The sequence below is a fragment of the Bolinopsis microptera genome, chromosome 2, assembly GCF_026151205.1.
Source record: "Bolinopsis microptera isolate Bmic1 chromosome 2, MBARI_Bmic_1.0, whole genome shotgun sequence".
Lineage (NCBI taxonomy): Eukaryota > Metazoa > Ctenophora > Tentaculata > Lobata > Bolinopsidae > Bolinopsis > Bolinopsis microptera.
This window is the reverse complement of record NC_087073.1, coordinates 257921-282560: the sequence shown is the minus strand read 5'-3', so window position 1 is coordinate 282560 and position 24640 is coordinate 257921. Positions and strand designations below refer to the sequence as shown.

At 37.7% G+C, this 24640-nt stretch overlaps 1 protein-coding gene across 3 annotated transcripts in view; it reads left to right on the top strand.

Annotated features, from left to right (window-relative positions):
• Nucleotides 1–24640, top strand: part of LOC134811827 (sodium/hydrogen exchanger 8-like) — a 77214-nt gene that overhangs the window by 49938 nt on the left and 2636 nt on the right. Inside the window, exons 2-12 of one of the 3 annotated variants that reach the window (XM_063818923.1) lie at nucleotides 8220–8388; nucleotides 8585–8895; nucleotides 9195–9337; nucleotides 9861–9962; nucleotides 10286–10320; nucleotides 12511–12654; nucleotides 13225–13372; nucleotides 13570–13725; nucleotides 15075–15200; nucleotides 16403–16514; nucleotides 17476–17618. In XM_063818923.1, the coding sequence (XP_063674993.1) occupies nucleotides 8321–8388; nucleotides 8585–8895; nucleotides 9195–9337; nucleotides 9861–9962; nucleotides 10286–10320; nucleotides 12511–12654; nucleotides 13225–13372; nucleotides 13570–13725; nucleotides 15075–15200; nucleotides 16403–16514; nucleotides 17476–17618 (1488 nt within the window). In that variant the 5' untranslated portion in view covers nucleotides 8220–8320. Of the gene's footprint in view, nucleotides 1–3646; nucleotides 3840–4114; nucleotides 7928–8219; nucleotides 8389–8584; nucleotides 8896–9194; nucleotides 9338–9860; nucleotides 9963–10285; nucleotides 10321–12510; nucleotides 12655–13224; nucleotides 13373–13569; nucleotides 13726–15074; nucleotides 15201–16402; nucleotides 16515–17475; nucleotides 17619–24640 lie in introns of those variants that run through there. The other 2 variants (XM_063818921.1, XM_063818922.1) reach the window with 2 other exon arrangements.

The following is a 24640-nucleotide window of genomic DNA, read 5'->3' as shown; positions in this document are numbered from 1 at the left end:
AAGGCTCTATAAAGAAAAGGCTACCTTCACGCCACTGGTATTCAGTAGTACAGGAGGAATGGCGTCAGAGGCTTCACAGTTCATAACACATTTCACTGAATACTTTACTTGTGTGGTGGGGGGCTAAACTGTTCTTTGTTGTGATTTGAATCTGTGGATTTTATTTTTAGTTGACAATTTTTTATTTTACAAAGGGTTATATTTTTACCTCAGCTTTTGAAATTTTGTACCATTCTTTTAGCATTTAATCCATTGTATTGGTTTATTCATTCTGCGAGGGTGTTTATCCTTATAGCTAGACAATTACCATTGCTGAAATTATCTGTATACTGTTCGAAGAGTCCAGCCTGCCCTCTTTTAGAACGTGTCTAAGCAAACGTTTCCATCATCCCTTTCATCAGTGATGTAACGTTGCCTGTTGGCACCCCCGCCGAAAAAGCACCCCCTGTTGGCGTCCCCTCCCCTTTTAGTGCCCCTCCCTAAAATTGAACAAATTAGATGATTTTGATTTTGCAGCTGTCGGATTGTATGCACCCTTTGAAAGAACATTCTTTGACATCAGGGTCACACATCCTAACTGCGACACAAATAAATTTAAGTCATTAGATAAGATAAGGTAAGATTTAAAATTATGCCTCTCTGGGCATCTCATATACAAATATAATTACTTCAAAACTGTACAATTTACGTTTAATAAACTATTAAAATATAAAAATTAAAATAAGTTAACTGAAAACTTCTTGGCTGAGAGAATTGAATGGATTGCTCTTGCTGTGGCAGTGAGTGTGGTAGGATCTAGAGTTTTGTTGGAGAGCAAACCGGCTAGGTCAGTAATGTTTTGGGGATGAAAATTGAATTTTTCCCCAACTGCAACGAAAAAACCCTACCATGCAAGGAAAAAGCCGCGCGCGCGAGGATTGCTTGCGGAGATGTGGTGTATAGCTAGCCTGTGGTCAATGAATTCACGGCTCGAGTGTATTTTAATGTATACTATGTTTAATGTATAGTATTAGGTAATAAGCCCATTTTGTACGTGGCCCATTTTGTACGTGGCGCGCGTAGGGTACTGATGTGTTTTAATATTATTATTATGATGTGAGCTGATTAAAGCTTATATTTATAGTTATAGGGAATGGAAATGTAGCGTCCACCAAAAAGAAACGACGGGCGCAATTCTTGTTAAGTTTGAGGTGATAGCCAAGGATCCGTCGGATCTATGGGAAGATCATGAGAAATAAAAGAAAGATTTGTATGAAGAGAGATTACTTCAGTCAGAGAAAGAATCCTTTGTCCCTCTAGTCTTCACAACCTCCGGAGGTATGGGACCGCTCTGCACTGTGTTTGTATGTCGTGTCTCTGAGATTATAGCTGACCACAAAAAAGAAGCCAAGAGCCAAGTCAAAAATCATATCAGAACACGATTCAGATTTGATCTGTTAAGAAGTACACTGATTGCACTGAGGGGAATCAGAGAAAGATCAACAGCCCAGCATCTTGAACTGCAAGACGTTTCCTTCAACCTCATCCCCCAGAAGACGAGCTTTGAAGTCTCCTAGATTTGTTTATGCAAATTTTGTAGATATTTTACTGTACTATTTTGTATTGTATAAAATTTTACGGACGAAATGATCCCAGGGGGGACTCCCAACCCACCACTTTGGCGGGTAGTTGATGCACCGTTCACAAGCAAGAGGCACTTTGGTCTACTTGCTGTGAGGTGTCTCAGCTACATGGGTTGGGTGTCCCCCCTTTAAAAAAATTAGATGATTTTAGGGGATACACCGGTAAAATCTCTAAAAAAATTTGTTTCTAGAGCAAAATGCACAGTTTTGCTAGTACCGTAGTTAAGTTTTTCGAAATTGTCCCACATTCAAACGATTGCCCTCCCCCCCGCACAGCGGGGTCGGCGGGGCCCTTCATTACGCCACTGCCTTTTATTTGTCAATATTGACCTTGAATATATCTCCTATAAATAAACAGTTTGCCTTTTCGTTCCAGGTATGGCATCCTACGAGTGGATAAAGCTGTCGTGGAACAAAAACTATGCTCCTCACTACCTCCCTTGTTGTCCCCATTTAGACAATCCAAACTTGTTGCTGTTGTTGGGTGTCCCTGGATATGCATCAGATGATTTCTTCTCAAGTGTTTTCTCCAAATTTGGCGAAGTTGTCGAGGTCAAATCCCAACCAAAACCATCAGCTATCCCAAAGTTTCATATACCAAATGCCAGCAAGTTTTTCTGTGACTCCTCAAAGTCAAGTGCTTTCCGGTGTGTATATGTTCAGTTCCTTAATGGTGATGGTCTTTCCAGCTTCATGAATGCTGCTAAAATGGTTTGTTTAAGAATCGTAAATTATTGTTTATTCTGTTTGAATGTGTGTATGATCTTACTATGTAAGATCTTACTGTTTAAGAATTATTATAATATGTGCATAATTATTTTTAATAACATGAACTATTATTATGTTTGCAAATGTAGCACTGACAATCTGACCACCCACCTCCAGGGAGTGTCACACCACATAACTGACTACACAAAACCTTTAACGGGCTGCAGAAAGTGGGCTGCTGAGCACCAGCTTATCTACCCTGATGAGAATGAACTGAGAAAAGATTGTGAAGAATATATGGCAGGATTTGATCAAAGGGAAAAGTTGAAGTTACAGAGGGAGAAAGAAATGGCTGAGACTCCAGATGAGGTTAGTTTTGTTAATTTTGGTATTCTGAGGCAGATTAGCAAATTTATCGATCTATTCATGTGGGTTTTGTATAAAAAATGAAATTACTGTGCTATCTCTATGATCAGATCTACCAAGCTATAAGTCAAATCTATTGTTGTTTCTCTTTAAATATAAGTTGGCTTATATATCAAATTACTCAGGAGGGCTGGGTTACAGTTACAAAAAGTACAAAGTTTGGAGCATCTGTCGAATCTGCACAGGAGAAAAAGAGGGATTATGACAAAAAGATGGACAGACGGAAAAAAGAGATGATCCATTTATATTCATTCCAGGAGCGTGAAAATCGTAAAGAGTCATTAGCAGTTTTAAAACAGAAATTCCAAGAGGACAAGGAAAAAATTGCAAAAATGAAATCTGCCAGAAAGTTTAAGCCTTATTAATATAATTTTAACTATAACTAACTAACTATTAGCTCTAGGTTGCATTTTTACAGGGGGTACTGTTTTATTTATTATTATGACAGGATAACTTATTGATGATAGGTGAATGCAAGTATTTTGTTATTGTGTTTTTACTTTCATGATGCATTGTTTCAATCATAGTTTTAGAAGCCGTTTGGCATGTATTCTTGGTCTCACTTTATATGTTGACTAGAAACCGAGTATACAGCGTTACCATGGTTACTTTATATGAGTAGATTGTAGAAAGTGTAGTGTTTATTCCATTACAGAATCAATAAACATTTAGTATCTGTTATGATTAATGATAGGAGTAACATCTTTGTCACTTAAATCTAATATTTTTTGACAATAAATACAAAATTAAGTTCGAACAGTTATTCGGTAATATGGTGATTCATATTATATTAAGTAACTCTGTCAATACTTATTCTAAAGAAATGAATTGTGGTTCATTTCAAGGAATATTGAGTAACTGAGTCAACACTAATCATATCATCTCTGTAGATAAGAGCGATATAAACATGATGGCCTCATCCGGACCAGTAGGGACTGCAGGGTCCCTCCCACAAGCCCCTCCCAAACCTTGGTGGACTAGTCAATTAGACGACTGCTACAAGAAGCTGCAGGCTAATAATCAGAGGTGTATCAGGAACAATAATGAGAAAAACAAAAAGCATTACATGGATTCTCAGAGAAAGTGGGTTTTGTTTTCTTGTCTAGAACAGTGTAACCATGACAACAGTGTAATTTATATACAGTGTATGTCTATGGAGAACAGTGCTTTTGAAATATCTCATTTTTATAATTTTGCAATCTCTCAAATTGTATAGGTCTTACTAACCAGGGTTGCACGGATAAGATAGTGATCATGCCTTATAAAGCTAAAACTGGTGTATTTTTAGCCCAAATAGGTATGATTCCCAACTTAAAAGCCCTATTTATTTAGATCGCCCTAATGAAACGTTTTACCAGGTACGTACAAGCGGTCCAGAGCCACCAGGCTGCCTACACAACCAATCTCATCCAAATGATGCAATACTGTCCATCAGGTCAGTTCTGGACCCTCAGGCAGCAGCAGCAGACTTCCTTCGCTCTCCCTATGTCACCAGTCATCAACAACACTCACCACAGCTTCAGAGCCAACAACAGCAGCAGCAGTGTGGGGTCGGACGAAGCTTACTTTAAGGAGGTGGAGAACCACCCAGAGGAGGAGGGGGACTCATAGAGCGAGGTGGTTCATACATTGCAGAACTGTTATTTATTGATGGGTTTACATTCTTACAGCACTATTTACATTTCTTGACGGATTGTGTTGTCAAGATAGTTGCTGATGGTGAACTGATGAAATATTTACTTATTTATGTGGTACAGAAATCGAAACCAAAGCAAAATTTGCGCCGTCAATAAATTATTACAGGAATATACTGACCAGGATCTTTGGATCGACTAAATTTTAGATTCCAGGAAGATTATAGATACAGTAAATGTTTCCAACATGTGGATTTAGTGCTTTATGTTTAGTTAGTTACCTGGTTACCTGGTAACCTGGTTACCTGGTTACCTGGTTAGCTAGTTACCTGGTTACCTGGTTACCTGGTTACCTGGTTACCTGGTAACCTGGTTACCAGGTAACCTGGTAACCTAATTACCTGGTTACCTGGTTACCTGGTTACCTAGTTACCTGGTTACCTGGTTACCTGGTTACCTGGTTACCTGGTTACCTGGTTACCTGGTTACCTGGTTACCTGGTTATGAGGATCTCGCCAACAAGGTTAGTAAATGTTTCCAACCCGTTGATTTAGTACTTCATGGTTAGTTAGTAGAAAAGCTGGACGCTAACAGCTGGAAATGGAATGACTCTGAAAGCTCAAATATAGAAGCCAGCTTTTTGCAGCTGTGGTATAGTAAGATTATTTATTGGAATCATCAACTTTCACACTAGCTTTTTTATTTGGTATTAGTTTATACTTCTATTATAACCTCATTGTTATCTTATTGATTAGTTTTGTAATACAGATTGTTTTCTTGACTTCGAACTAATCAGTTCTCATTCAAGTTGGACAGCTTTTTCGTTTCATTGTAATTTATAAGTGAGCACAGTGCACGATTTGTTTAATTCAAAACGAGCACACTTCAAATATTGAATAACTGACAATTTAACGTGGATAAAATTGCAGCACCTATTTGACATGGGTATGGGAGTAGAAGAGGGTTACAAGGAGTTTGTCCAGTATCATGAACAACAGCTCCGTCATGTTGGATTCCCAGAGGAAGCGTGGAGACAGGTTTACGAGAAGTTACAGCCGCGCACTCTCCACGACATCGACAAGGGACTTGAAGTGAGAGATGGGATCGTGGTGGCTTTCAAACCTCACCAACCATTCAGTTGTGTTTATATAGTGCCCCACCTGTGGACTGGTGATGGTGGAGCTCAGTCGTTTGCTGCGTTAGAAGATGATATTGACCAACCTGCCAAGTTACTTGATATGATGGGAGATAGTGAATCCCACTCCTCAGTGATCCCTGGTGGTAATTCTGATATCATACATGAGATAGCACAGATGACTGGCTCTTCTGAGGAAGCTGCTAAAGCTGCTTACAACGAAGCTAAAGGAGACCTCGTCAATGCAGTTGTTCTTTTAAACGGTAATAATAAAAACGTAGAGGGGAAAAAAATTGCCAATGCTTTAGGTCTGGAAGACAAAAACAAAACAATATCGTTTGCAGAGTTCAAGTTAGCTATCACCGATCAGAAATCAGAGTATCAGCTGGAGCAGATGTACAAGGATTTTGTGAGAAAGAAGCAAACAGCGCTCGGCGAGGACGGTTTTGGAACGACATCCAACTATAAGTGGGAGGATGACGCAGAGGAGCACGTGATTACAGTCACTATTCCTGTTCCTCCAGGAACTAAACGAGGGGATGTCATCAGCAAAATCACTACCAAACGCTGGACTTTTGGGGTAAAAGGGCAACCCCCCATTATTTATGGCAGTTTCGCTGGGATAGTTCAGCCTGATGAATGCACCTGGTACTTCGAGAAGGGGACTGACAACATCATAGCAAGTATCCAGAAGAGTGACAACGAGGAGTTTATGTGGCAAAATCTAATCGTCGGAGAGGAGAAAATAAGCGAGAGATTCTTAGAATATGAGCGGAGGAAGAACCTTGTCAAAGCACTGGACAGGCTGTGGTACAATGCTCTAACTTATCAAGCCGTTACCCCAGAGGGAACCCAAGCTCACAACTGGTACCTTCCCCCTCAGACTGTCTCCAAAATGCTGCACAGTGAGACCCCAAACTTTAAACTAGCTCCCTTCTGGTCTTGCTATGGCGGGAAAGTGCTGACGTTACTGTGGCCAGTTAAGACAATCAAGGTCAGGGAAACCTGTACTTTGGAGAAGAATCGTGTTCTGTATACGGGGGAACCTGATTTGCAGCGTGAGGCTAGGATCTGGGCAGAAAATCCTGCCAATATTTCTAAACCTGTCCCCAAATCATTCACCTCCCAGTATGAGAATCTGAACCCCCCGTTTACTCACAAGGTCACTGATTGGAATTTACCTGAGGATGATGTTTTGTCTGAAAGTGAAAATGTTGAAGAGCTCACCATAGTAACCAGCATGAATTTGAGTGATGTTGCTAAGACAGAACTGAAGAAATTGGGTGTTGTAGTGAGTGAGGGTGTTGTCTCCAGCGAGGAGGAGCCGGAGACCTATATCTGTCACTGGAAACAGTTCCGTGAAGACCGGACTGGAATCTCAAATGTTAATAGTTTCGACCCCACTTTTACTAATCTTATTCGTCTTAACACTTTCGTGAGAAGCTCGTTTGGAAATGTCAGTTGGTGGCCTAGTGGGTATCATCTAAACAAGGAACTACCAGCAATCCTTGCTTTCCCACCTTCTTGGCAAGCTCAGTGGCTGTTACGTTGCAGTGAAAAGGCTGCAGCTTCAGTCATAACTAATTCCCCTGCTCGCTTGGGGAAGCTGTGCGAGAACAGTTTGAACTACTTCGCTCAGCCTTATGTGAACTCGGTTACAATTGACAACTGCCAGTGCAGCCTTGAGTTCACCTTGGTGATAAGGAACAACAAGTGTTTTGTCTCCAGTATCCCCGCTGTCCACATTAGCAGGAAACCTGTCAATGATATGGAAGAAAATCATTATCTTATTGATCACTACATTTCTCGAAGCGACGGTAGTAACTTTCCCTCCGCATTATGGTCCAGGTTTCTCGTTGAGTTCAGTTTAAACGAAGCATGGCCTGTCACAGAGAGCAAGATTCATCACATGATTCACGACTTATTTAGCAGTTTTGTGAAGAAGACTTCGGAGGTTCATTGCTACGGAATCCAAGTAATCATCACCTCAAGTCTAGAGGTTAAACTAGTTGGAGTAAGACCAAGTCCCACCTATTTCCCCTCTCTTGAACACTTAGCTGCTGCTTGGAAGTTGTTGTTTTGTAGACCATTACCGGTTGTGAAGGGCTTCCGAAATATTTTCAACGCTTCTGTTGAATAGTTGGCAAGCAGCCAACTGTTTTATTTTTTGGGGTATTATTACAATCGAGTTATTCTTTTTTAAATCAAAGGGCTTACTACTGATTGAGGCAGATTTTTGTAGTTTTTATATTGTGCCTAGATTGCGTTTTTAGATTATGCTTTTAGATGATATTAATAGCTTTTAGTTGTGCTGCAGACTTAATTTCTATTCAAATATAGATTTTAAAACATATAACGCCCATATTTTGAAACATTATAGTTTTTGAATAATTCGTCATGAATCGAACTATGTTATTTACTGTTTGAGGATCTACATCTTGTGACGTCATCACATCACATCTCCTTGAATCATAACAAAATATGATCATGTATATTACATTAACATACTATGATCACACTCGCACATGTATGATGTTTCATTAGTGTTATTATGACGAAACAAAGATACAGTTATCTCTTCTCTTTCTCTGATACATACTATACTTTGTTATACCCATTCAAACTCTATTTTATCTCTTGATTCTAGCTTTATTTCTATAACTAGAGCTAATTCAGTTATTCTATACATTTTAGGGACATGGCACTCGGGTACATCTCAGTGTGGTAAAAAGAAACAACTCTCCCACAATGTAGAGTGTCTAAAGATAAACTTATAGCCGGGCACTTTGATCATCATGGTTAAGAAACGCTTTATTACTCTCCTTTGTGTTTCCTTCTTTCTCCTTGGAGTTCTTATTAATGGGTAAGTTTTGTATTTTAAACTCAGTTTAAACACCGTAATTTAATTGTCATGTTTTAACATTGTGATTAATGATTATTACTAGTACATAAAAAAGGGCCGAATCAGCAGCACAGAGCCGATCATATAAGTAGATTTAGTAAATAAATATGGTGTAAGTAGTTTGATTTAGTGTTCACAACTAAGCCAGCAATTCTAGAGACGGAGATTTGGACCAGAGGGATGGAGAAGAAGAGAACCAACACATCAACACGCAGGAAGCGGACACAGTCCTGGTCACGGGTGATAAGGATAACAAGACGGAACCAGATAACAAGACTGATGAGACTGATAAAGATAAGAGCAATGACACTGATGCTATTATAGATAACGGTAGCAGTGAGGAGAGTCAGAACAGTTTCAGGATCTTCTTTATTCTGTGTGTTTTGTTGGTCGCTATTCTGATGGTCTACCTTCTCATCAAGTTCAAGTTCCATTATCTTCCAGAGAGCATTGCTATCGTGTTATTAGGTCAGTTCAGAATCCTTTAATTAACCAATTAATAATTATAATATACTATGTGTATAATATGACGTGATATGTGTAATATGTATAATATGTATGATATGTATAGTATGTGTAATATGTATAATAATATGTATGATATGTATAGTATGTAGAATATGTATAATATGTATAATATTTACTACACAGTTTACTAAAATCTATAACTTGGTTGACGGGTAGATTTGCAAATATAATTTGTTTTCAATTTAATTAAGAATATTCGCAGTATCCGTACTTTTCATTTGACAAACTTGTCCCCTTAGGAGCAATCATTGGAGGACTATTCCAGATTTTCAATCACTACAACATTGGTAGGATAAAAGAGTCTGAGGAGCTCAATCCCACTATATTCTTCCTTGTTATGCTTCCCCCTATTATATTCGAGTCCGGATACTCGCTACACAAGGTACTTACAATCCTAGTTACCTGGTAACCTGGTTACCTGGTTACCTGGTTACCTGGTTATTATTATATTCGAGTCCGGATACTCGCTACACAAGGTGCTTACAATCATTACAGAGTTTAATTACTTATTTATCTGTAATTGACCTGACCAACGTCTTTTCAAATATTTATACTCTGTAATACGTACATAAATTAGGGGAAATTAGTCGTTTAAATTACTTTACTTGTTTCACTATTAGATTACTTGTTCCACTATTAGATTAGTTGTTTCACTATTAGATTAGTTGTTCCGGACTATTAAATTAGTTGTTCCACTATTAAATTAGTTGTTTCACTATTAAATTACTTGTTCCACTATTATGTTACTTGTTTCACTATTAGATTACTTGTTCCACTATTAGATTAGTTGTTTCACTATTAGATTAGTTGTTCCGGACTATTAAATTAGTTGTTTCACTATTAAATTAGTTGTTTCACTATTAGATTAGTTGTTTCACTATTAAATATAACATAACACACGTCAGGGAAACTTCTTCTCCAATCTTGGTACAATAGTTTTGTTTGCAGTGATTGGTACAGCTATCTCTGCATTTTCAGTTGGAGCCGGGCTATATGTCTTAGGACAGGTAAAGTAATATAACAAAAGTTGTTTAATTTAATTATTTCATCACATATTAATTTAAATAGTAAAGTGTACATTGTACAGTGCGTCAGTGCAATCATTCTTGAAGATAAACTATTTGGTTATTCACAATCTAATAATAGAATGTTGGGGGTTCCAACCTCATTTTGCCTCATTTGGGGCGCCCAAAAAAGGCAAAATTGGGGGGCATAATGAGGCAGAATCAAAATTAAACATTTTATTTTGATAATAATTCTAGAAGATAAACTGTTTGTGGTTATTCACAATCTAATGATAGATTCTGCCGACTAAATCTACAATTTCCAGGCAAAGATATCCTTTGCACTGACAGCGAAGCAAAGGTTAGTTGGGTTATACTATATACTATACTATACTATATACTATAAGTTATACTATACTATAGTTGGGTTATACTCTAACTTGTACTTGTATTAGACCTCTCCAATGTATCCTGTTTGTTGCTTGTTGTTCTGCATCCTCTATCGTAATGTTATCGACACCTGGGTTATAACGAGTAACTGTGAGCTAAAAAGACGGGTTCCTGCTAGTTGAGCTAAATAATTCGAAGTATGCGCGGAATGACGTATTAGCGGTATTTATTCCTTAACCGTCGCCGGAAAATAAAGTTTTAATTATGCTTCCACATTATTACACTCATTACGTCACACTCATTACGTCACACTAACTACGTCACACTCATACGCCACACTAACTACGTCACACTCATACGCCACACTAACTACGTTACACTCATTACGTCACACTAACTACGTCACACTCATTACTTCACACTCATTACGTCACACTCATTACGTCACACTCATTACGTCACACTCATTACGTCACACTCATTACGTCACACTCATTACGTCACACTAACTACGTCACACTCATTACTTCACACTCATTACGTCACACTCATTACGTCACACTCATTACGTCACACTCATTACGTCACACTCATTACGTCACACTCATTACGTCACACTAACTACGTCACACTCATTACGTCACACTCATACGCCACACTAACTACGTTACACTCATTACGTCACACTAACTACGACACACTCATTACGTCACACTCATTACGTCACACTCATTACGTCACACTCATTACGTCACACTCATTACGTCACACTAACTACGTCACACTCATACGCCACACTAACTACGTTACACTCATTACGTCACACTAACTACGTCACACTCATGACTTCACACTCATTACGTCACACTCATTACGTCACACTCATTACGTCACACTCATTACGTCACACTAACTACGTTACACTCATTACGTCACACTAACTACGTCACACTCATTACTTCACACTCATTACGTCACACTCATTACGTCACACTCATTACGTCACACTCATTACGTCACACTCATTACGTCACACTCATTACGTCACACTAACTACGTCACACTCATTACGTCACACTCATACGCCACACTAACTACGTTACACTCATTACGTCACACTAACTACGACACACTCATTACGTCACACTCATTACGTCACACTCATTACGTCACACTAACTACGACACACTCATTACGTCACACTCATTACGTCACACTCATTACGTCACACTCATACGCCACACTAACTACGTTACACTCATTACGTCACACTAACTACGACACACTCATTACGTCACACTCATTACGTCACACTCATTACGTCACACTAACTACGACACACTCATTACGTCACACTCATTACGTCACACTCATTGCAACACAATATGTAGCAGATAACCTCCTCCTCCTCCTCATAACTAATTCGCAGGCCAGTAAGTGTGTAACTTATTATACCATATTTGAATTTTGTGGTCAGCTACAAAATGATATTGCTTTTCTGATTATCATAAAGTTAGCCCTCTCTTTATAATTTTATAATCATTTTTATAATCACGTCAATACACGTACTTTATACACCCAAGTACGCTATTATTGTTGGAAGGAGTGATGAAGATAATATCGAGCAATAATTATTCCATATAAATGAAAATTCCAGACAAATTTCATAACTACTTTTCGCTAAATTCAGTAAATTTCATTCAAGATTTGAAATCAATTCAATATCATGCAGTCACTGTACGATAGGTAATAGCATTCAAAAAATTGCAAACTCTAGTAGCAGTGTAGTAGTGTAATAGTAGCAGGCCCGGTCAAGTGTAGTAGTGTACTAAACATTATCATCTGTAATTTCCGCTGTTGATTAATCTAAATCTCATTCTCTTTCGGTTTTGGAGCGCTCTAAATCTCATTCTCTTTCAGTTTCGGTTTTTGGGCGCTCTAAAATCTAAATCACATTCTCTTTCAGTTTCGGTTTTGGGGCGCTCTAAATCACATTCTCTTTCAGTTTCGGTTTTGGAGCGATCTAAATCACATTATCTTTCAGTTTCGGTTTTGGGGCGCTCTAAATCACATTCTCTTTCAGTTTCGGTTTTGGGGCGCTCTAAATCACATTCTCTTTCAGTTTCGGTTTTGGGGCGCTCTAAATCACATTCTCTTTCAGTTTCGGTTTTGGGGCGCTCATCTCGGCAGTCGATCCCGTAGCAACATTAGCCATATTCTCAGCTATAGACGTGCATCCAACACTTTACATGTTGGTATTTGGGGAGAGCGTACTAAATGATGCCGTCTCTATCGTTATGACAGAGTAAGTACTGAATAATGCCGTCTCTATCGTTATGACAGAGTAAGTACTGAATGATGCCGTCTTTATCGTTATGACAGAGTAAGTACTGAATAATGCCGTCTCTATCGTTATGACAGAGTAAGTACTGAATGATGCCGTATTTATCGTCATGACAGAGTAAGTACTGAATGATGCCGTCTTTATCGTTATGACAGAGTAAGTACTGAATAATGCCGTCTCTATCGTTATGACAGAGTAAGTACTGAATGATGCCGTTTTTATCGTCATGACAGAGTAAGTACTGAATGATGCCGTCTCTATCGTCATGACAGAGTAAGCTGAAACTTTAACTATGATGCCGTCTCTATCGTTATGAAAGAGTAAGCTGAAACTTAAACTATTTTTAGAAGACGAATAAGGCTTCCAGTAATTAAAATGAATTGTGTGCTACACTATTCATACAACTTAATTTGGAAAACTGAGGTTTCAATTTACAAAATGAACACCAGAATCACTCAATTCTTTACAAACCAAGCCTTTACGTCATATTTCATAATATTACCATGAATAATACCTCTCCCCTACTTTCAGTACAATTATACACTTTAACGACGCGGAAGCAGGAAGTGCTATCGGGTCTGCTATCGGAGATTTCTTCCTCTCGTTCAGTGTGAGCGGACTTTTAGGGGCTGTGTTCGCGTTAGTGCTCTCCCTTCTCCTCAAACACATGGCTTTACAGGTACACTAGTGTGTAACACACACTCTGAGATTACAGGTACACTGCTCTGGCGATTAAATATTTTTAATTATCACTAATTACTGATAAGGTGGCCTGTACTATTAAATCAAATTACCTCTATTTCACACGTACATTACCTGTATTACACTGTGTCTCATTACTAATTTCATATTTAATTAACTCATCTCTCTCCTCAGAAAACACCCTCCCTAGAGTTCTGTACAGTGTGCCTGTTCGCGTACGGACCCTACTTCCTCGCAGAGGGTCTACAACTGAGCGGAATAATGGCCATCTTGTCCAGTGGCATTGTAATGAGTCACTACGCGCATTACAACCTCAGCTTCATGACGCAGGTATGTAGTAATAATGGCCATCTTGTCCAGTGGCATTGTAATGAGTCACTACGCGCATTACAACCTCAGCTTCATGACGCAGGTATGTAGTAATAATGGCCATCTTGTCCAGTGGCATTGTAATGAGTCACTACGCGCATTACAACCTCAGCTTCATGACGCAGGTATGTAGTAATAATGGCCATCTTGTCCAGTGGCATTGTAATGAGTCACTACGCGCATTACAACCTCAGCTTCATGACGCAGGTATGTAGTAATAATGGCCATCTTGTCCAGTGGCATTGTAATGAGTCACTACGCGCATTACAACCTCAGCTTCATGACGCAGGTATGTCGTAATAATGGCCATCTTGTCCAGTGGCATTGTAATGAGTCACTACGCGCATTATAACCTGAGCTTCATGACGCAGGTATGTCACTAGTTCAGTTTTACTTTTTATACTCATAGTAGCTCAATAGTCACTAGTGTCAAGTATCCTGTGTGTGTACATTCAGTGATATTTTAATTGAATCAGTGATTATACATTCGTTTATAAACGAGTAGTATACGGTTGAGTATTAAAAGTACTACTACTTATCTATACTATATTGGGGGGGGGGGGGGCAACGTTTTGTAGATTAAGGTAGATAAAAGTAGAATATCATCCATTTTTTTGCGAATTCTACTCTACTTTATTCTACTGCCCCCCCCCCCCCCTATATTTCTCTACTTATTGAGTATATACATACTCAATAAGTAGAGAAATATAGTATAGATAAGTAGTAGTACTCTTAATACTCAACCGTCAAGTTACAATGGCAGTACATTCAAATCATATTACCCACCATTCTCACACAACACAAATCTACCCTGATAATCTACCCTAATAATCTACCCTAATAATCTACCCTTATAATCTACTCTAATAATCTACCCTAATAATCTACCCTAATAATTTACACTAATAATCTACCCTAATAATCTACCCTTATAATCTACTCTAATAATCTACCCTAATAATCTACCCTAATAATCTACACTAATAATCTACCCTAATAATCTACCCTAATAATCTACCCTAATAATCTACCCTAATAATCTACCCTAATAATTTACCCTAATAATCTACCCTAATAATCTACCCTAATAATCTACCCTAATAATCTATCCTAATAATCTACCCTAATAATATACCCTAATAATCTACCCTAATAATCTACCCTAATAATCTACCCTAATAATCTACACTAATAATCTACCCTAATAATCTACCCTGATAATCTACCCTAATAATCTACACTAATAATCTACCGTAATAATCTACCCTGATAATCTACCCTAATAATCTACCCTACTCCCTCTATCGCAGGTCACAGTTCAGCAAGTTTTCCGAACGTTTGCCTTTTTAGCGGAGTCGTGCGTGTTCGCCTATCTTGGGATGGCTATATTCAGCTTCACTCACTCCTTCCAACCTGCCTTTATAGTATGGAGCATTGTAAGTACAATTCATGTTATCTTATAACATTTATTGTATATATTGTACATAAAAATATAAACGTTGTTTTATCCCGATACAATTTAGATTATTGCTATAAAATATAAACCAGTAACGGTTCCTGTGGATTACACAAACCTACTTCTCTACTTAACCGAACGTCTTACAACACAACATGTCATCAGGTGACCGGGTATTAATGTGGACGTTATTTGAAGTGTCTAGGTGTTTAGGGGGGGGGGGGGGGGCGTGTTTAGGGGGGGGGGGGGGGCGTGTCTAGGTGTTTAGGGGGGGGGGGCGTGTTTAGGGGGGGGGGCGTGTCTAGGTGTTTAGGGGGGGGGGCGTGTTTAGGGGAGGGGGGTGCCGTGTCTAGGTGTTTAGGGGGGGGGGGGGGCCGTGTTCAGTAAACAAGTGTGTAGTTCAGCTGTGATACTCATTGATATTGCAGCTTAAATAGATCTTATGACTGTTGAAGTGTCTAGGTGTTGTTTGTTCTGACACGTGACAGCAATTACTAACTGTCACGTGTAACCCAGACTAACTGTCACGTGTAACCCAGACTAACTGTCACGTGTAACCCAGACTAACTGTCACGTGTAACCCAGACTAACTGTCACGTGTAACCCAGACTAACTGTCACGTGTAACCCAGACTAACTGTCACGTGTAACCCAGACTAACTGTCACGTGTAACCCAGACTAACTGTCACGTGTAACCCAGACTAACTGTCACGTGTAACCCAGACTAACTGTCACGTGTAACCCAGACTAACTGTCACGTGTAACCCAGACTAACTGTCACGTGTAACCCAGACTAACTGTCACGTGTAACCCAGACTAACTGTCACGTGTAACCCAGACTAACTGTCACGTGTAACCCAGACTAACTGTCACGTGTAACCCAGACTAACTGTCACGTGTAACCCAGACTAACTGTCACGTGTAACCCAGACTAACTGTCACGTGTAACCCAGACTAACTGTCACGTGTAACCCAGACTAACTGTCACGTGTAACCCAGACTAACTGTCACGTGTAACCCAGACTAACTGTCACGTGTAACCCAGACTAACTGTCACGTGTAACCCAGACTAACTGTCACGTGTAACCCATACTAACTGCCACGTGTCAAAACAAATACGTCCCACCAGTATAATATGTACTAAAACTGGAGCTTTTAATAAACCATAATCTACAATTTCAGATACTGTGTCTAGGTGGTAGAGGGTTGAATATCGGGCTGCTATCTCTACTGGCAAACAGGTTCAGACAAACAAAGATAACACCCCAACAACAGTTCATAATGTGGTTCAGTGGTTAGTCAGTTTTATCTTATCCTCTCCCTGCTACTAGAGTATTAGTTGATTAGTTAATTCCCTGATGTGTAATTAATTAGTAAATTAATGGGTACTTTCCTCGCTCAAACGTTTGTGTGACTTTATAATTTGGTGATTTTGTTTCGTGACATATTATTAAATTTGGGAAAATAGTGTTTTAGTCAATTTTCGAATTCACGCACTGTAACGTTATTTAGCAGTAGTCAATGTAGCTGTGTAACTATGGTAACACTGTAGCGTTATTTAGCAGTAGTCAATGTAGCTGTGTAACTATGGTAACACTGTAGCGTTATTTAGCAGTAGTCAATGTAGCTGTGTAACTATGGTAACACCGTAGCGTTATTTAGCAGTAGTCAATGTAGCTGTGTAACTATGGTAACACTGTAGCGTTATTTAGCAGTAGTCAATGTAGCTGTGTAACTATGGTAACACTGTAGCGTTATTTAGCAGTAGTCAATGTAGCTGTGTAACTATGGTAACACTGTAGCGTTATTTAGCAGTAGTCAATGTAGCTGTGTAACTATGGTAGCACTGTAGCGTTATTTAGCAGTAGTCAATGTAGCTGTGTAACTATGGTAGCACTGTAGCGTTATTTAGCAGTAGTCAATGTAGCTGTGTAACTATGGTAACACTGTAGCGTTATTTAGCAGTAGTCAATGTAGCTGTGTAACTATGGTAACACTGTAGCGTTATTGCTGATAAACCATGATCAGTTTCTCATTTATCTTTTATTTGATATTGAGGGTAATTCTGTATCCAGAAAACCTGGATTATCTTGGTGAACTGACAGTGAAAAAGTAGCAAGTGATTATGTCAAGGTTCAGTCGCTGAAGCCTGGGCAATTTTGGCACTCAAACTATAAGACTTTAAAAAAGCACAGTTCTTTTTAACAATATTTGAACGAGTTAAATACGTAAGTGTTCAATTTATTATTTTTCAGGCCTGCGTGGAGCGATAGCATTTGCTCTAGCCTTACATTTGCCCTTTGATGAAGAAACGAAGAAGGTTCTAGTCAGCACAACCCTTGTTATTGTGCTCTTTACTATTGTGTTCATGGGTGGTGCTACTAACCCCATGATAAAGGCGAGTTTACAGATTTAAAATAACACTTTGTAATTAGTATCATTAGTAATTAGTAATAACACTTTGTAATTAGTATCATTAGTATTTAGTAATAACACTTTGTAATTAGTATCATTAGTAATTAGTAATAACACTTTGTAATTAGTATCATTAGTAATTAGTAATAACACTTTGTAATTAGTATCATTAGTAATTAGTAATAACACTTTGTAATTAGTATCATTAGTAATTAGTAATAACACTAAATGTAATTAGTATCATTAGTAATTGGTAATAACACTTTGTAATTAGTATCATTAGTAATTAGTAATAACACTTTGTAATTAGTATCATTAGTAATTAGTAATAACACTTTGTAATTAGTATCGTTAGTAATTAGTAATAACACTTTGTAATTAGTATCATTAGTAATTAGTAATAACACTTTGTAATTAGTATCATTAGTAATTAGTAATAACACTTTGTAATTAGTATCATTAGTAATTAGTAATAACACTTTTTAATTGGTATCATTTTCTTGGATAAATACTTGTCAATAGTTCTTACTCTGATTCTGAAAGGTACTATTTATACATTATTATAATGAAAAGTACTATTATAATGAGGCTACTTATAATGGAATGTATAATAAGCCTGAGTGTGTGCTCACGTGACCTCATCAAACTATGTGTGATGTGTCATAGGGACTCTAATCTATATTAGGGTATACACTGAAGAATGTAGAATGTAGAATGTTGTTAACACTGTTCACGTGTTTCTTTCTCTTTTGTATTGAGAATTCCAGAGAGTGAAAATTTTACACGTCATGGAAATTTCAAAGACTCTAAAATGAAGGGGTTCGTAACCCCCCTCCCCCAAATGAAGGGGGTTCGTAACCCCCCTCCCCCAAATGAAGGGGGTTCGTAACCCCCCTCCCCCAAATGAAGGGGGTTCGTAACCCTCCTCCCCCAAATGATGGGGGTTCGTAACCCTCCTCCCCCAAATGAAGGGGGTTCGTAACCCCCCTCCCCCAAATGATGGGGGTTCGTAACCCTCCTCCCCCAAATGAAGGGGGTTCGTAACCCCCCTCCCCCAAATGAAGGGGGTTCGTAACCCTCCTCCCCCAAATGATGGGGGTTCGTAACCCTCCTCCCCCAAATGAAGGGGGTTCGTAACCCCCCTCCCCCAAATGATGGGGGTTCGTAACCCTCCTCCCCCAAATGATGGGGGTTCGTAACCCTCCTCCCCCAAATGATGGGGGTTCGTAACCCCCCTCCCCCAAATGATGGGGGTTCGTAACCCCCCTCCCCCAAATGAAGGGGGTTCGTAACCCCCCTCCCCCAAATGAAGGGGGTTCGTAACCCCCTCCCCCTGCTTAAATAAACTGTGTTTGATTTGTTCATGTTCTGAGAAACCCTATGGGCTTATTTCAACTTTAATTTATCGTTACATTGATTATTTTCATTTTTAAAGTACACAGAAGTTGCAATAATTTAGGTAAATCGTAGCTACAAGTGATATTTTACAATACAACGTATTACATCATGCATAACTACTTACTCTCTCTCTGACTCATGATTATTGATTACGTACAACACAATTGTAATTATATATCAATTTTACTATTGAATCATTGTTGTATGTTATGAAATGATTCCAAAGTCTGCTGGATTTAAACTATTTAAAACTCAATATTCTCAATATACTCTAGTAGTAGAATTAACTTATAACCCACTTTTAACTCAATATACTTAATATACTTTAGTAGTAGAATAAACTTATAACCCACTTTTAACTCAATATATACTTAATATACTCTTGTAGTAGAATAAACTTATAACCCACTTTTAACTCAATATACTCGATATACTCTAGTAGTAGAATAAACTTATAACCCACTTTTAACTCAATATACTTGATATACTCTAGTAGTAGAATAAACTTATAACCCACTTTTAACTCAATATACTCAATATACTCTAGTAGTAAATTAAACTTATAACCCACTTTTAACTCAATATACTTGATATACTCTAGTAGTAGAATAAACTTATAACCCACTTTTAACTCAATATACTCGATATACTCTAGTAGTAGAATAAACTTATAACCCACTTTTAACTCAATATACTCAATATACTCTAGTAGTAAATTAAACTTATAACTCCACTTTTGACCTATTTGGCGGCCATTTATTAATTCCATAATTGCACCGGTTTTTGGTAGATTTTTTTTCCAGGGGGTGCGATTACAAAACTAATTGCACTGTTTTGAGAGTGACCGAAATCTTATTAGGTACGATTACTAAACTAATTGCACTGATTCCCTGAAAGATGCTGTAAATCAGGGCTCAGGCAGATAATTAGACTAAGAAAGAGCACCTCATAAAATGAGGACCTAATTCAAACTGAGTATTTTACTACTGTGAGGTGCTGATTCAAGTATTGACTTAAAGTCAACTACCTGAGGTAGTTTGGCGACCGTTAGTGCAATGGTCGCGAGTATTAACCTTATGGGCATAAATTTAAATTTATAGTTTAGGACAATATCTTTCCTTGTGTTTGGAATAAGTCAATCCTTACATTGCATTAACACAACACAGTTTGAGGCAGGGCAAATTTCTCACGGTTTATTTGTAAAACAAAAAGTGGCATAACTTATGTTCTGATAAATATTTTTGCTTCTAAATTTCACAGAATGTTAATAACAAGTAGCTAAACCTTTGTGGCAAGTTTTGTGTGATTGCGAGCTTCACTGAGCTTATTTGACCAATTTAGCCCCTGAGCGAGCTAGCTTGAATTTCTCACCCAGAACTGTTAACATTGGTTAATAGAAACCACCAAAAAAATCCTGGGTAACAAAATAAAAAACCACCGATTTATTCACGTTTTACCAATTCTATTCACATGGATCCATCGTACATTCCATTCTCTCTATATTTTAACTGATAAGGACAATCACAGATGATCCTTCCTGCTTGTTTATATCGTTCTTCTCACATGGAATGTGCGATGTATCATGGTGAATAGAATTGGTAAAACATAAATAAATCGGTGGTTTTTTAATTTTTTACCCAGGATTTTTTTTGGTGGTTTCTATTAACCAATGTAAACAGTTCTGGGTGAGAAATTAAAGCTAGCACACTCAGCAGCTAACTTTGTCAGACAAGCTCAGACTCACACAAAACTTAGCACGAAGTTGTGTCTAATTATGATTGACATTCTCTAAAAATTTGAATCAAAAATATTAATCAGAACGTAAGTTATGGCGCTTTTCCATTCTGAAATAAAATAATTAGTGAGATCTCAGCGAGCTGTTACAATTTTAAGAGATAAAAATGGGTAGACTTTTGAGGCCCACCCTGTATAACAACAAAGTTATATAAATCAGAGGCGTGGAGTTATACGTGAATCTAACTGCATGTATAATACGATTACACCAGTTATTGCACTCGGCTGCGCCTCGTGAAATAACTGCAATATAGTACAGGGAAATCCGTCTGAAAAAATCGATTTGCCGACACACAAAGCTTACAAAGGATTTTTGACGATTTTGAGTCCTAATAGGTGTCCTTTATGGCTGACCAACTTTTCCAATCTTTTCCACGTGTCTTAAGGCCACTTTTTGCCACTTTACCACTTTTTACCACCTTTCTTGTTTGTCAAATATCTTTAGTTGTGAACATCGTAGAAAGTTGCAGATTAAACGAGGGTGTTCGTATTATCAAGAAGAAAAAATTTTGTTGAGACAATTTTTTCCTCAGATAATCAATTAATTGGATAATTATCAATTACCTAATTAGCAAAAATTTTAAAAAATTTTATTGGCTCAAAATGATTGGAATAGCTTAAAACACGGAGAAAAGTAGTTTTTAGAAAAACTTCGAAAATTTTTCACTTACATTTTTTTTTTCCAGACTTAGAAAAAAATTTCGAATTTTCGAATTTTTTTTTCGCCAAAAGTTATCAAATTGCATTAAACGTGGAGAAAAATGCTTTTAAAAAAACTTTGTGAATTTTTGTTTTCAAGAATACTAAAATCACTTATATTTGTAGTTGGAGTTCAGTAAATCTCGGCAGATTTTAGTAATCAGGAATTATTAAATCGAAATAGATAAAAGGACTGAAACTGAAAAACGTTAACCACAGGATATTAGAGTTTTATAATTAATTACAGTATATCCTTATCGATTTTTACAGAAACTGCACCAAAGGTCGAGCCGATAGCCTGCTGTACTACGATAATATGTAATAAATATAAAACATCTCTGAGTCTGTACCGTCAATCGTGCTAATCTGAACCAGCCTACCTGGATTACCATCTAATTAAACGTTGTCTGAGGAAATATGATAACGTTTTCAGGAAGTTCGGTATTCTAGATGACCGTAACATTATTAAAGAACTCCCCTGATATCTTTTGATTTATTGAAACACGGGTACTAACTCTGCTAAACTGAACAAATTCTGAAACTTAGGTGAATAAGTGTACAACGTGCTAAACCGAAGTTCAGACTGACCAGTGAAAATGGGCGAGCGTACCAAGTGTCATTTTAATTAGATGTTTTAGTCAGTGATTTATTATTGAAGCTTGTAATTACAATATCTAATGCTCCTATAAATACTTTAATTAATTGTTTGTTCCGTTATTCTTTTTCCTCCCTCTTTTCCTTGTCATCCCCTTTAGTTTTAAGATTCTTGCTATAAATGGCTACAGCTAACACTATTAATGCTAAGTACCAAACAACAAGTGGGAGGTGGATCGTTGGTATACCATTAAATCGATTTAACACCGCAATTCCAGTCGCAAGCCTGGGACCACTACTAGCATAGTCACAACATCCACAAAGCTGCCATATAGCCTGACTGACAATTTTCTCGACTGACTGACAATGTTTCTTCTTTTTCCCCATTTAGAATACAAAGATTAGTACATTTTAGCTTATGATTAATATTATATTTTTACCTATAGTTTACCTAGACTACCTCTTCTTTTCATCAATAATTAGACCGAGTTGTGCAAGAAATGTGATTTATTATAGCTCATAATAATTACATCACCCACTAAATGCAATATGAGTCATATCGCACAATACGTGTACATCATATGGCCCTTAATGCGGTATATGAAACGCTCTTTATCGGGGTGTTTCTATAAATCTATAGACTATACCGTACACTTCTCGTTTCTCCCGCGAAAGGCCGGTATAGAGAGGTTTTACTGTATCACGAAAACTTCTACTTGTCCTCATGGCTCATTGACAGCTCGAAGAAGGCGAGAAAACATCAGAAAGCCTAAAATGTCAACTCGCTCATTTTAATGTTCTTCGATCCGTCCCACATTGATCCCGAGCTTATCATCATGGCCCCCAAATATCCTGCGGCAAGAACCTGTCTTTTTACTTCACAACATCCGGATTGCAAACCAACATAATCATTACCGTTTCTTTACTACCCCACGGCTCTTGCCCATGTCCGACGCTCGTATCTAGATCTTACCTTTGCCCGTATATTACTCTTTTTGAATTTAGCCAACCCTGACATATGGGGGTGATTTGAGGTATGAGGTATCTCGCATAGCGAATGAAGTGGTATGCAGAACAATAGAAAACAAGTCACAATAGATGTTGGAAGGTGTATTTACACTTGTTTCCTACTTCCTAGCTCTTCCTTGGTATCCATGGTCTCTTCTTGCCTTCTTCGAGCTGTAAATGAGCCGTGAGGCCAAGTAGACGTTTTCGTGATAAACTATACCGGGTCTATCGAGGTATAAAGCGTTTCATATACCGCATTAAGGGCCATTTAATACAAAGGTATTGTGTCGTATATTACTATTGTGATTGAATATAGCTCGATAAGTACTTACATCACACACTAAACGCAATATGAGCTATGATAAATCACATTTCTTACACAACTCGGTCTAATTATTGATGAAAAGAAGAGGTAGATGGTAATCCAGGTAGGCTGGTTCAGATTAGCACGATTGACGGTACAGACTCAGAGATGTTTTATATTTATTACATATTATCGTAGTACAGCAGGCTATCGGCTCGACCTTTGGTGCAGTTTCTGTAAAAATCGATAAGGATATACTGTAATTAATTATAAAACTCTAATATCCTGTGGTTAACGTTTTTCAGTTTCAGTCCTTTTATCTATTTCGATTTAATAATTCCTGATTACTAAAATCTGCCGAGATTTACTGAACTCCAACTACAAATATAAGTGATTTTAGTATTATTGAAAACAAAAATTCACAAAGTTTTTTTAAAAGCATTTTTCTCCACGTTTAATGCAATTTGATAACTTTTGGCGAAAAAAAAATTCGAAAATTCGAAATTTTTTTCTAAGTCTGGAAAAAAAAATGTAAGTGAAAAATTTTCGAAGTTTTTCTAAAAACTACTTTTCTCCGTGTTTTAAGCTATTCCAATCATTTTGAGCCAATAAAATTTTTTTAAATTTTTGCTAATTAGCTAATTGATAATTATCCAATTAATTGATTATCTGAGGAAAAAATTGTCTCAACAAAATTTTTTTTTCTTGATAATACGAACACCCTCGTTTAATCTGCAACTTTCTACGATGTTCACAACTAAAGATATTTGACAAACAAGAAAGGTGGTAAAAAGTGGTAAAGTGGCAAAAAGTGGCCTTAAGACACGTGGAAAAGTTTGGAAAAGTTGGTCAGCCATAAAGGACACCTATTAGGACTCAAAAACGTCAAAAATCCTTTGTAAGCTTTGTGTGTCGGCAAATCGATTTTTTCAGACGGATTTCCCTGTACTAATAATCGAACTCGGCTTCGCCTCGTGCGATTATTGTATCAATTTCCACTCGGCTGCGCCTCGTGCAATTAATAGTGTAATCGCATTATACGCAGTTAGATTAGCGTATATAACCCACTTTTAACTCAATATTCTCAATATACTCTAGTAGTAGAATAAACTTATAACCCACTTTTAACTCAATATACTTAATATACTCTAGTAGTAGAATAAACTTATAACCCACTTTTAACTCAATATACTTAATATACTGTAGTA